The sequence below is a fragment of the Camelus bactrianus genome, chromosome 21, assembly GCF_048773025.1.
Source record: "Camelus bactrianus isolate YW-2024 breed Bactrian camel chromosome 21, ASM4877302v1, whole genome shotgun sequence".
Lineage (NCBI taxonomy): Eukaryota > Metazoa > Chordata > Mammalia > Artiodactyla > Camelidae > Camelus > Camelus bactrianus.
This window is the reverse complement of record NC_133559.1, coordinates 17,311,499-17,326,104: the sequence shown is the minus strand read 5'-3', so window position 1 is coordinate 17,326,104 and position 14,606 is coordinate 17,311,499. Positions and strand designations below refer to the sequence as shown.

At 38.4% G+C, this 14,606-nt stretch overlaps 1 protein-coding gene across 1 annotated transcript; it reads right to left on the bottom strand.

Moving 5' to 3' along the window:
• Positions 1–3,930: 3,930 nt before the first annotated feature.
• Positions 3,931–6,181, bottom strand: XCL1 (X-C motif chemokine ligand 1). The gene is made up of 3 exons (XM_010953826.3): positions 5,927–6,181; positions 5,281–5,395; positions 3,931–4,282 (listed from the first exon to the last, which is right to left on the bottom strand). The coding sequence occupies exons 1-3, from the start codon at positions 5,985–5,987 to the stop codon at positions 4,117–4,119; spliced, it is 342 nt and encodes a 113-aa protein (XP_010952128.1). The 5' UTR covers positions 5,988–6,181; the 3' UTR covers positions 3,931–4,116.
• Between the last annotated feature and the right edge of the window lie 8,425 nt (positions 6,182–14,606).

Below are 14,606 nucleotides of genomic sequence, written 5' to 3'. Positions count from 1 at the left end.
TGGTGATATCACCTCCATCTCTCTAACCTCACCTTTTGCCCACACTCCCTTTGCTGTCTAACTGTCACTTTGTCCCTCAGTCATATTAAACTACTTTAATTTCCTTAATGCATCTGGACTTCTCTTACCTGCAAGCCTTTTCATGTGGTGCTTATTCCTTTACCTGGAATGCACTAACCCCCCTTGGATAACTCTGAATCATCCTTCATGTCTCAAGTCATAAAGGGGAATCCTGCCCTGAACCTCTCCATACGCTGCAACCCGGACAGATTTGCTCCTGCTTATTCAAACTTCACACCCCCTGCTTCCCCTGTCATCACACGTCACTCTGTTGTTGAAACTGCCTGCTTAGTTGTGTAAGGCCCTTGAAGGGAAGGGCTGTGTCTGATTTCACCATGAGTTTCAGTGCCCAGCAAAGTGTCTGGACTACATTAGGCGCACAATATGCATCTGTTGGTTGAATGAGTAGGTAAAACTAACAAACAAACAAACAAAAACAACCATGGGGAAAGGAATGGAAGGTGGAAGGCACATCTTACCAGAATGTAAGCTCTGTGAAAGCAGGGACTTTGTTCTGCTCACAGTTACAGCTCCAAGCCCATAGTAGACTTCAACAAGTGTATACTAATTGAATGAATAAACTAATTAATTAATTAAGTTGGTTAAATGAAAATATTATGTAGGTCTGAGTAGTCTTTTCAAGGGTTCTTTACATACGGTTTGGTCTTCAGGGAACTGGCTTCTGAAGAGAGGAAGACAACATGACCTAGTCGTCAAGAGCGTGAACTTGGAGCCAGGCTTCCATGGGTTCAGATCTGAACTCTATCCCCCACAGACCAGTATAGCCTTTCTATGTCTTCATTGTTTTGTCTTTAATTGAAGTCTGTAATGTGATTAAATGACTTAGCCTTTGCAAAGCAATAACGGAGTGCTGTTTACACAAGAAAAACGATTTAAATATTTGCTATCAACAGCAGAACGATCTTACAAAAATGGAAAGTCAAGAAATATAGTCCACAGTGGACAGAATAAGAACTAAATGATGGGTATGTTACATAAATTTATAAGCATAACTAATCAAAATATCAACATAAATATATGGAGAGTTTGGAACATAATGGAGATTTCCAACATAAATATTTGGAAGAAGGGAAATAGATCCTCATATATCATAGAAGCGGCCACAGACAATGTCCAAAATTGATAACCCAGGAATTAGTGGTGACAAAATATTGATGATATTCAGAAGAACCATCAGCTCAAAGAGTTAAAAGTAGTTGTCTGCCAGGTGGGAGATGAGAAAAGGCAAAGAACAGGGCAAGGGGTTATCCATTTTCATTAGCATCCCTTTTGCACTCTTTAAACTTTTGACCAGCTTCATGTATTACTTTGATGAAATAAAACCATTTTTTAAATAATTGCATAGAAAAAATCAAACGAGGCATACTTGCCATAGTCTTCAAATGCTTCTAACTCATCTTAAAAAAACCTGAGATTCAGGAGGTGATGTGGCTGTGCTCGGAGAGCACTTATGTCATAACCCATTCTAAGAAGACTCGTACACACAACTTTGTAAATCAACAATACTGCAATTAAAAAAACATTCATACACTGTCACCTTCCTTCCCGAGGCTGGGATATCACAGAAAGTCACTGTCTCAGATCAGGCTCAGTTTCTCGACAACCATGTGCTCTTAGCCAACACTGTCAATCTCTCTGTGGCTCAGTTTTCTCACCAGCTAAAATGCAGTGACAGTTTTAGTCTCACTGTATTGTTACATCAAATATCTACTCTAGAAATAGTATAATCACAGTGGAAGAATTGCCTAGTGAAGAGGGAAGTATATGACAACATCTTTCTTCGAACCAACTAAGGGTACGTCTAGATATTATTAATAGTAATTCCTAATTATATACAAATTCAGAAACATTTTGAAAGAACATCCTCTAGATAATTATTCCCTTCTCCATGTTATTTCTATTTATTGAACACACCAATATTATTACCTGTTCCAAATCCTGTACTGCAATTGCTTTTCTTGCGTTTATAGTCTCACCTGCTAGACTGTGAGTTCCTGGAGAACAGAAATGGTGTTTTACTTATCTCGATACATATTAAGCTTGACACAGTGCCTGTCTTATATCAAGTACCCAAAAATATTTGCTGAGTCGAACCCCCTTTTAATAGTTTATTTTGTGTTATATATAATTTTAGAAACATGAAAGAATAGAATGAAGGAAATAATGTAATATATGTTATTGCTCCCATTCATCCAACAAATATTAATTAACTGGGCAGTGGGGACCCAGGGTGAATAATACACACAATCAGTTTCTGGACTAATTGCAGGACTGGGGTGGGGGAGCACGGACAGGAAAATGAGCAATCTCAATATAAATTGGTAAGTTGTAGGTTAAAGTTAAGTACAAGATGTCACAGGAGCACAAAAGAGAGGGTCACGGCCATTAAAAAAAAATAAAATTTTGAGATCTCTTCTTAGATTATTTCTTTGGATTGATTAAAATCCAGTAAACCGCAGTTACAATTAGTAGACTCAGGTCCTACCTAAACGATTCAAAATATCCAGTCAATTAGTTAAAAGTCATATGCACTGTTTGGTTGAAACCTCTTAATATCACATAACCACCTTATATAATGTGATAACAAGAGACAGATAGATAGATAGATATTTGGGTGTATATATATATATATACCCAAATTCTTCCACGTATATTATTATTATCTCATGAAAACCTCTAAGGTTTGGAAGACATCTGGGAAACACAAATACATGTTCAACCAGGAAATTTCCTTTTATTTTCTATAACTTTGCTATGTTTTACGCCTCATAAAACAAGTTTTTTCTTCTTATTGTTTTCTTTAAGACCAACTTTGAACATTATTGTGGGCAAATAACAAAGAGAAAGGATAGATGACCCCACCTTTTGCTAGGAGGCAGCGTTTTAATGGTTTCCTCTCTGGGTCACTCGTTGGATGACTAGAAGTGAGCTGATTCCAACAAGCTGCCCCCAGCTACCCTCTGAAAATACTTGGCATTGCTAGGTGTCCCCTTAGGACTAGTAAACAATCCTTTCTCTTCCTTTGAAGCTCTCAATGCCTGGTCAGTTCTTAACTATTTAAATTCAGATAAAAGTAGATGTATACATTGTCAGCTATTGGATAGTAGAGCCATAAACATGAATTAAATTAGTAATTTAATGAGAATACAAGGAAGAATGAGATTGGGGTGTTTACTGATCAGATGAAGTAACGTTAATTAAAACTTTACTGCAAATTGTGATCACATTCAAAAAATGTTCCGGGTGACAGTGTTTGGAGTGTTAAAATTTACTGGCAAAAAAAGAATGACTTGTGTGATAACTAGAGTAGTGTCGATTATGGAAATCACAGAAAAGCAGTGAGACCATTGCCCAATTTCAGGAGAGTTGATTTTTGTTTGAATGAAGTAACTTTTCATCCAAAGTCTAACCTATGCTACCTTGACAAGTGAAAGAACTGACAAGCCATGTCTTTATTTCTTTCCTTCTTTATAGGAGATCGAATGAAATGCAGAGGTATGAGAATTTGCTCAAGATCAAACTTGAGTGAAGCCACTTTCTGAGTAGTGAGCCACCAGAATGGGAACCCAGTAACAGCTGGATCATTTTCTCCCATACTCCATAAATAGAACTCCATTACGAAGACAGGTTAAAATAGATCTTAAATTGTCATTGTCACTTACGACTCATGTGTGAAGAACCATTTCCCACTAGGACCTAAGAGTGTGAACAATGCTTTCATCCCTGATAAGCATTGACCAGAATTTCTCCCATCATGGATACCGTCAAAAGGAGGTACAGTTAGGACAGAAATAAAACATAAATGATGTATTACTTTCCCCAACATGTAATGAATAAACTTTGGGACTCTTCCTAATAATAAATATTTATTAATTAAAGCATCCAAATGAATATGAAAGACATAAAAAAATTAAAATACAAGAAAATATTTGATTCATGTAGCACTTTTATAAAAGGTGAATATAATGTAAGTAGTCCATGAACTTTAAAGAGGAAGGAGCTGGCTGGCTAGCAAGGGGACAAGGTGCCAAAGGGTCACTGCCCAGTCACGGTCACAGCTGTATTGGTGGACTGTTGGGCTCCTGTGGGCTTGGTCTGGTTCACATTTCTTCTGGTGGACTTGTCTATCGTATGGACTGCTTTTTTCACCCATTCAACATGTGGATCAGCACAGACTTTAAGGCCACGTTTGGTAAAAAATCTGCAAAGCAAGGAAAAGATAGACAAAGTTAGTCACATCCTTAAAGCCTTGGGACCCACAGTTAAGATCATATATAAAGAGATCTTGTGCAGAAATTACTGGACAAAATAGTCTTTCAGATCCGTGAGACCATAAATGGAAAGCTTGCTTCTGCAATCTATTTTATCATAAAGGAGAAATAGCTGCAGGTAATACCCTGCTCCCTTGTTCACCATAATTTGCAGGCTCCTTTTCTCATCGTAGCTACAAAATGATGTAATTAAACTGGACATTTGGAGTCATCTAGTTCAATTATTACATATCCACCTTCCTTTTCAAATCTAAACACATTCATCTTACTTTCTGGAAAAATGGTGATTTCTTTATCATAATTCCTTTGGATAAAGTTGCAATTGTGTGTTGGGAAGAGTTGCTATTCTGAAAATGAGATCCTGGAAAAATAATGGTACCATGTAGGCTACTTGCTGATGCTGTTTCTTGAGATATGGAAACTAATAAAAAAATGTGTTGCTGTACGTTACTCCAACACACCATAAAGAAAGAGAAAGGAAGGGAAGGGAAGGGAAGGGAAGGGAAGGGAAGGGAAGGGAAGGGAAGGGAAGGGAAGGGAAGGGAAGGGAAGGGAATGGGAGGGAAGGGGAGGGAAGCAGCCCACACCAGTGTAATTTTATGGTCAAATCCTGATCTCAACCAGCCATCTCTAAACTTAATCCTCAAGACTGAGCACATTATTCATTTAATTCTCAGTCAGATTATTCCACTAAGATAAATCAGAAAGGAGGATGGCATTCTTCACTTGGTTGCCTTTTTTTTTTTTTTTTTTTTTTTTTTTTTTGGTCATAATCATTGGGGCTACGTAAAGACATGGTTAATTTGGAAAAGCAAAAGGACTGTCGGTTCAGTTGAGGTCTTCCTCCTTGTTGGCTTGTCTCTTCCTGATGAGGGCAGCATTTCTATACCGTGTTCCACCAAGCCCAGGTCTGGGGAGAGAAACTCACATCACTGCCTTCATGGAGCCCTCTTTGATGGTGTAGGTCTTGATGTTCTTAACTGGCAGTCGCCGGGTGGTGAGGCTCACACAGATGGTCTTTTCAAGGACTTCACTCCCCACACCTGGTGAAGAGAACCAACCAGACAAATAAAAATAAAGATTTTTGAGAATTTATCAAGGTTGATATTAAATAGGCAAAAGCTTCAAAGGCATATATAATCATCATCACCATTCCACAGCAAACATTAATCAAGAAATTATGACTTGTGAGGAAATCTGATAACTGGTCATTAGGTTTATTTCATTTTAATCCCAGATAAACGTATCAGTTTATATTGACATATACAAACATATTTATGTAAACGCATTACATTTATCTTATAGACAAGTAAGCGTAAGCTCAGAGTGGTTCAGAAATTTACCCTACATCACCCAGTTGTGAAAAATAGGAGCCCAGATTCTAACCAAGTTCTATCTTTAAAATCTACACAATCCTCTAGAGGCAAATTATTCCCCTTTTGCACATGGGAAACCTGAGGCTTAGCTTGGAGAAAGCAGTTTACTCCAGTCAAACCCTGAGTCAAAACCAAAGGTGTGGCCACCTGCCTCCATGACGAGCTGGTCCTTATCTCATAGATAACCTTTTGACTTACCTTCCACAGTGTAAGCGGCGAGACAGCAGAGGCCGAGGAAGACCAGGATGAGAAGTCTCATGGCTGAGGTCCTGCCGAGCTGTGCAGAGAGAGGATGAGGAACTGCTCCTTCGAGTCTCTTTTATTTCTCCAGTGGTCAGCGCACTTCCTGTGGTGAGAGGGGGCTTTCAAGGTTGGTGTGGAATCATGGAAAGTCTGTGCAATACTGATGCCTTTTAGTCTCTGAAAAAAAAGTTCCTTTGTCCCCACTCATGCTAACCCCACACCTTGTGGCCTTTTCTCCTCCTCCTGTGGTTAACATGTCAGTGAAACCAAATGTGTGCACAAAAGAGGTGTGGTTGTCTCATCTCCTGCTACCAGTTTAAATTCAAACCTTCCACTTCAGCTATGCTCCAAGGCCATGTCAGTGTCATGGCCCAGCCTGGGGACAGTGTAAAGGAAATGAGGTGGGGTGGTCACTGTGGTCCATCTCCCCCCCCGCCTCGTGGGACAGCTGCTGTGACATGGGGCTTCCACCACGTGGATCCTGCGCCCCTAATACCTGACGCCACCCTCAGTGACTCCCTAGGGAGAAGGGGTACTGCTGCCACCCTGAGCTTCTCACTCCCCGGCCTTCTTCTTCTTCTTTTTTTTTTTTTTTTCTCATTCCTCTCCTCGATCCTCATTCAAGTGACCCCCTTTCTTTACACCACCCTCCCCAGGTACCCAAGAAACATTTAAATAAGAGTGTTTGGAGTTTGTCTATATGTATGTTTGCTTTATTGTAACTTAATCTATACCTTTTAAAAAGATTTTGAAAAGTTACCTGACATGAACTTTATTTGGGAAAAAAACGAATATAACGAATATCATCTATAATCTTACCATTCTGCCAGTTTTCATTTTTAATGTTTTCCAATGAGTCTCTATTGGTATACATATGTTTGCATAGTTGTGATAATTAGGAATACTATTTTTACTTTGATGTAAATATCCTCTTGTGTTTCTTATAAATAGGGATAAATACACACACGCATTAAACAATCCCCTTATAACTTATTGGTATGTAGTCCCCATCTATATAAGGTAAATTTTCATTCATATACACTGAATCATTTGTCTTTAATAACCAGGAGTAGGATTATAAGCAAAATCATATGACCATCTTTATAGCTCTTGCTACGGATTGCCTCTGTTCTCAACCACCCTGTACTAAGTATACATTCTGAGTAGTTTTTTATATTTCCACACCGCTCGAGGCAGAACCTCATCACTCCTCATGAAGACTACTGCAGTAGACCAACTGATTCCCCAGTCCTGGGGCTCCTCTCTTTCCAATCTACCCTCCACAGCGTTGCCACAATAATCACTCTGAAGTCATGATCTCATCGTGTCGTTTTCCTATTGAGAACCTCTTGCTACTCCCCATAGCCTACAAGATTCATTTCAAAGCTCTCATTGTCATGTACAAATCTGTTCAAGCTCTACCAGTGCTTTTCGTTTCAGACTCATCTTCAACCACTCCAAAACCTCTGGCCTTAACAAATATGTGTGCAGTCAGCCACATGTGCCATCCTCTTCTCTATTCCCCACATACTGCTTCCTTTACCTGGAATACCCATCCCACTTCCTACGTGATTATTTGTAAACTCCTCTTCTTCCAACAAGCTTTTTTCTGAATTCTCTAGATTAAAACTAAGTTGCGCCATTCTCTATGGCCCCTTGGAACTTTCTATCTACCACTGTTCTATCACTGATCTCCTTTTATTCTGCTGCTCAATTATATTTCTGCATCACCCACTAGACAGCAGGCTCCTTGAGAGTAGGAAACTTGTCTCAGTCCCCTCTGGCTCCCTGGCCCTCGCAGAATGGCTGCTATGTAGTGGCCCCTCACCAAATGGCTTCTTAATAAATGAATTCTGTTTATAAGACCAACCTGATAATGATGGTACATTCATTAAGTGAGGGATGAACATATAAAAACATAAAGCCAGAAGACTACCTATGTCTTCTTTCTTGTTTACAATCAAACAATTTGACCAACGGCTGAATTTTTTACTTAGCATATTGAAATGGACTATCTTAAACTCTTTTTTTTAACATTTTTTATTGATTTATAATCATTTTACAACGTTGTGTCAAATTCCAGTGTAGAGCACAATTTTTCAATTATACATGAACATATATATATTCATTATCACATTCCTTTCTCTGTGAGCTGCCATAAGATCTTGTATATATTTCCCTGTGCTATACAGTATAATCTTGTTTATCTATTCTACAATTTTGAAATCCCAGTCTATCTCTTCCCACCCCCCACACCCCCTTGGCAACCACAAGTCTGTATTCTATGTCTATGAGTCTATTTCTGTTCTGTATTTATGCTTTGTTGGTTTTTTTTTTTTTTTAGATTCCGCATATGAGTGATCTCATATAGTATTTTTGTTTCTTTTTCTGGCTTACTTCACTTAGAATGACATTCTCCAGGAGCATCCGTGTTGCTGCAAATGGCATTATGTTGTCGGTTTTTATGGCTGAGTAGCATTCCATTGTATAAATATACCACTTCTTCTTTATCCAGTCACCTGTTGATGGACATTTAGGCTGTTTCCATGTCCTGGCTATTGTAAATAATGCTACTGTGAACATTGGGCTGCAGGTGAGAATGAATTATTCATTTCAGTTTTTCAAAGCATGCACTGGAGTCTCTGGTGGAGAAGAATTAAGTAACCAGCAAGAAAGTGGAAACCCTTTACAAAATGGATATAATCTGCTAATGTGTGGACATGGATTAACAACAACCAGCGGAGAGATATTAGAACAAATTTCTTTCATCCTCGACTCCTCTCTTTCTCTTACATGCCACACCCAATCTGTCAGAAAATAATGTTTGCTCCCTCTCTTCAAAAGAGAATCTACACCCTTCTCACCACTCACAAGAGAGCCAAGACCATCACTTCTCACTTGGACTAGTGGATTCCTGCAATGATCTCTAACTGGTTTTTCTAATTCCATTGGTCAATTTACCAACCTGCCAAAGGTGATTATTTCAAAATGTAAGTAATATATAACATAATACTCTGCTCAAAATCCTTTCATGGACCACATTTTTTTGAGTGAAATACAAAGTCTTTTTCCACCCCAGGTTTATGAGTTTATAATTGACATATAGCATTGTGTAAGTTTAAAGAATACAGCATTATTATTTGATACAGTTATATATTACAATATTATTAACACAATAAGATTAAGTAATGCTTCCATTATTCATATAATCACCTTGTGTGTGAGTTTGTGGTGAGAACATTTTAGATCTTAGTGACTTAGTGTTTTAGTGACTTTCAAGTACTTCATACCGTATTGTTAACTATATTCACCATGTTGTACATCAGATCCCCAAAATATATTCATCCTGTAACTGGAAGTTTGTATCCTCTCACCAACATCTTCCCTTCCACCCTACCCCCCAGGCCCTGGCAACCACCATTCTAATCTCTGTTTCTATTAGTTTGGCTTTTTTTAGATTCCACATATAAATGAGATCATACAATATTGATCTTTCTCTGTCTGACTTATTTCACTTAGCATAATGCTCTCAAGGTCCACCCACATTGTTGCAAAAGGCAAGATGTCCTTATTTTTTAATAACCTAATAATATTTCATTGTATATATGCATCTCATTTTCTCTCTCCATTTATCCACCAGTGGACACTTGGCTGTTTCCATGACTTGGCTATTGTGAATAATGCTTCAGTGAACACGGAAGTGCACATATTTCTCCAACCTAGTGACTTCATTTTCTTCGGATGTTTACTCAGAAAGGCGGTTGCTGGAACATATGGTAGTTTTATTTTTAATTTTTTGAGGAACCTCCATACTGTATTCCACAGTGGCTGTACCAATTTACATTCCCACCAACAGTGCAGAAGGATTCCCTTTTCTCCACATCCTTGCCAACTATTGTCTTTTGCCTTTTTGATAATAGCCTCCGTAACAGGAGTGAGGTGGTACCTCATTGCAGCTTTAATTTTCATTTCCCTCATGATTAATGCTGTTGGGCTCCTTCCATTTACTGTTAGCCATGTGCATGTCTTTGGAAAAATATCTATTCAGGTCCTCTGACCATTTTTAATTGGATTATTTGGAGGTTTTTAATGAATTTCTTATATGTTTTGTATTAACTGATATTATCAGATAGATAGCTTGCAAATCTTTTTCTCCCATTCTGCAGGTTTCCTTTTTCTTTGCTGACTGTGCAGGAGCTTTTCAGTTTGATGTAGTCCTATTGATATATTTTTTTATTTTTTTATTTATTTTTGTTTTTGTTGCTTGTGCTTTTGGTCAAATCCAGAAAATCATTGCCACACCAACATCAGGGAATGTCCATGAATCTTTTTTCATGGAACTGAAACCAACTGGAGATGTACTTTGGAAACACTAGCCTGGAGCACTGGTGTTCTGTCTCAGGAAGGACTTACTAAAAGTTAGGTGTGATGAGGTGGGTGCTAAACATAGCAGTATCCAAACTAGGGCATGTTCTGGAGCAAGAGAGGTTGTAGCTATTTTTGGTGGTGAACTGAACACAGGTGGAAACAGAGAACTTGATGCTGGGGGAAGTTCAGTTGGAGTACACATCTTTCAGTCCAGTTCCCCAGCCTGGGGACACACCTTGGCTCTGTGGTGCGTTTCTCCATGATTACTGTTATGCTTCTGCTTATTTTCCAGAAAGTGTGTAATTGTACATCTTGTTTTTCTATCAGGTTAGAAAAAATGTCTAGTCTTATTCAGTAACCAATTAAAACAATAGCTGATGCTGTTTTGTCCTAAAAATTATTAATAATGAAGGCTCAACTTTTTTTATTGAGTTATAGTCAGTTTACAATGTTGTGTTAATTTCTGGCATACAGCATGATTTTTCAGTCATACATGAATATACATATATTCATTTTCATATTCTTTTTTACCATGAGGTACTACAAGATCTTGACTATATTTCCCTGTGCTACACAATATAAACTTATTTATCTATTCTATATATACCTGTCAGTATCTACAAATCTCGAACTCCCAGTCTGTCCCTTCCCACCCCCTCATCCCTGGCAACAATAAGTTTGTATTCTATGTCTGTGAATATGTTTTTGTTTTATATTTAAGTTCATTTGTCTTCATGACTTTTACATAATAGATTTTTTTCACATTTACATGAGATACTCTGCAAAAAGATTTAATTTTTGCTCCAAAAAACAAGAATTATATATAAAAATAGCTATTTATTTCACTGTCATGAACTTTGAGTAATTATTGTCAAATCTGTAAAATTATATTTAATAATTTGAGTCACTGGATTTTTTTTAAAAATCTCTAAATGATAGATACTATTAATAATAATAAGTCCATACTAATAGCATAGTCCAGGAGTCAGCACATCCATCGACCTCATGTTTTGTAAATAAAGTTTTATCAGAACACATCAATGTCCATTTGTTTACATTTTTACAACTGCTTGCATACTGCAACTGCAGAGTCAGTGAGTTATGTGGCTATGATATTCTTCAAAGGCTACATTATTTGCCACCTGGTCCCTTGCAGAAAAAGTTTGCTGACCCCTGGGTCCATTCCTGATTTGTAGGCATTCTTAGAATCAAGTTTTGTTCAGTAGACTATCAACCATGTAAAACATGCAGAGAGAGAAAAAAGACTAAAGGAGTATGCCAAAATATTTACAAGAATTCCCTGAAGAAGTTATCAAGTTTACGGTCAGGCTGGCAGAGTCAGGAGGATACCCAGCCAGACCTCGCTTCTGACATTTCAAGCCCCTGTATCATTTATTAGCTATTTTATTGACTTATTCTTCATTGGTGAGAGTACACACTACTAACAGGCAGGCACTTCCTCATTAAGTAGGTTCATTTTCACCTTTGTTCCTGGATAAAAGGTACAGTCACCAAAGAAAGAACTCAAAGAGATTTCTAAACATGCTTGCGATTAGCCAGAGGTTAAAAACCACTGCTCTCACCCCACAGGTATTATTACTCAGGGCCAGGATTCCACGGGATCATGGTAACAGGGGAGATGTTGCAGGAAGTTGCTTAAAAATAGTCTTGCTCACATTGTTCACAGATCAGTGAGGGTCTGAACGGAACAGGTGATCTGGTCACAGCAACCAGCTCTCCAGGGAAGGTCAGGTTGGGAAGAAGAAGGATGCCTAGTGGCCAAGATGTCAAATCAGTCGCTTTGTCAGGAAATTAAAATTAAGTAAGCAGAGCAGTTGGTTTTGGTTCCGTTTTCCTTTCTTCAGAAGGCTGCCATCTTGGCCACAAAGTCTGCCATAAACTTAAAATCTCCATGGTGCAGAACTCAAACATTTATGGATTTCCTAAATTGGACGTCTGTGAGAGTCAGTCTGCCTGGAAAGAGCTGTGCCCTGGCCAGGCATGACATCTGTGGCCAGCAGCCGTCCAGGGAGCCTTTCCTTGAGAAGCCATCTAATGTAATGGGAACCATGAGCTGTGAAATCAGGTCATTCAGTCTCATCTTCCTCCCGGCTCAGCCACTACAAGATGTGTTACGTGAAGGAGAATCAAAATCATGCCCACAGGACAGGCATGAGGATTAGAAACAGAACATGAAACTTGTCTGGATCCTAGGAGGGACTCAATAAATGGCAGTGATTACAATCAAAAGATGAACACTGGAACCATCACAAAGACTCTGAAACTGGAACCCACGTCTGCCAGAGAAGCTGGTGACCAAGAGCAGCATGTGGTTTTCATCAGAGGTTGTGATTTGATTTTTATAAATAATAATGATTAATTTGGGGAGAATCAGCCAAAAAACCTATGATTCTCTGCTTCCCCATACCTCATCTCCTCCCCTTATCTGAAATACCAAGAGAAAGATGTCTGTCACTGGACACCTTTGACCTCAGGCTGGAGGGCATTTCATCTTCCCAATGAGAAGATCAGTCACAAATACAACAAGGCCTCTTTATTGTGGAGTAATTAGTGCTTGAGTGTTATGGATTACCTAATCTTGTGATTAACCAAAACAAGTTTTAATTTTATTCTTCATTGTAAAATTTTCTAATTTTTTTCTGATAGAGCAAAAGGAAAAAAATTGAATCCTTGATGACAGAACCTCCGTCAACATATTGCATTTTAGTGCCTCAGGCCAATAATAATAATAAAAGGTTACTATCATGCAGAACTTAGAAGGAATCTGAGAGTTTATGTGTTACCTTAAGGAGCATATAATACTAGACTGAATTTGAGTGCATCCCCAAAGTTGATTGTAGAAACAAATTGATCAAATGTCTTATCAGGGGCCTATCCTGGTTACTCCGTATTAAATAGTAGCCCCTATCTCATTCCTAAAATCTCTTGTCACCGACTTTATTTTAACTCATGGCTCTTTTCAGTACCGTTTGACACATGGTTGTATATACTGTGAATTGTTCCTGTCTCTCTCCTAAGAGCTGAGACTTAGAGCCTACAGTGCAGGAACTCAATAAATATTTATGGACCAAATAAGTAAATATAAACTAATTTTTTTAACATTTTCTTCTTCTCTTAAGAACTAAAAAGAGAAGCCCTGTTCAGTTTAACTTGGAGCAAACTGCGTTACACTGATACTGTCCTAGAATGACGAAGAACGTGGCGAGGGAAAGGTTAAAGCACATAGGGACTCGAATAGGACTTAAAAGTGATCTAGCCAGTTCACCATCTCTTGTGAATGGGAAAACAAATTACAGTAATGAGTGCGTACAGTTTAATGCATTTTGAAAAATGAATACCCCTCTATAACCAGCACCATAAGATACAGAACATGTCTATCACCCTTTGTGTCTTTTCCAACTCAATCCTCTCCACCCCTGACTCCAGGCAATGACTGATCTGCTTTCTGTCACTATAGATTAGTTTGCCTGTTCTAGAATTTTATATAAATGGAAGCATACAGTGTGTAATCTTTTGAGTCTGATTTCTTTTACTCAGCATAATGTTTTCAAGATTCATCTATATTGTTCCGTGCGTCTGAAGTTCATTTCATTTTATTGCTGAATAGTATTTCATGGCATAGGTTTAGAACCATGTGTTTATCTAGTCACCTGTTGATGGACGGTGGGGTTCTTTCTAGTTGTGGGCTTTTATTAACAAAGCTGCCATGAATACTCTTAAAAAGTAAATTACAGTTACGAACAACACTGGGGAACGGATGCCTGTTCCATCACATCCCCCAGCAGGGCTCAGCAGAAGTCAGAAGAAAGACCAATAATAACAAAAAATGTGATATATGTGGGGGGAAAGGATTAAAGCACTTGTTTGTTTTCTTTTCCAACTAGACAAGACAGAGCTCCCAAGGAAGAAGTGTGCATTGAAGGGTCCACGTGGCAGATGCATGCTTGCACACTAGTCTTCACCCTGCTGCCTGCAGTGGTTCCTCTTCCAAAGAGTGGATCCTCTTTGTAGTTCAGTGCATCCAACCAGGATAGAACTTAAAGTAATATTAATCGTGAACAGTGTGGCCTGGGGTGGGGAATCCACACAGTCCTAGCCCATCTATGTCCTGCCATTCTGTAAATGACATTACTCAAATAACTTTTAAAAATTTCAAAGTGTTGGTCACCATCTACCTTTTAAAAGTTGTATTTAACACCCACAACTTCATTCACATTTTCTTATTTATAGTATTTTAGTATCTTTC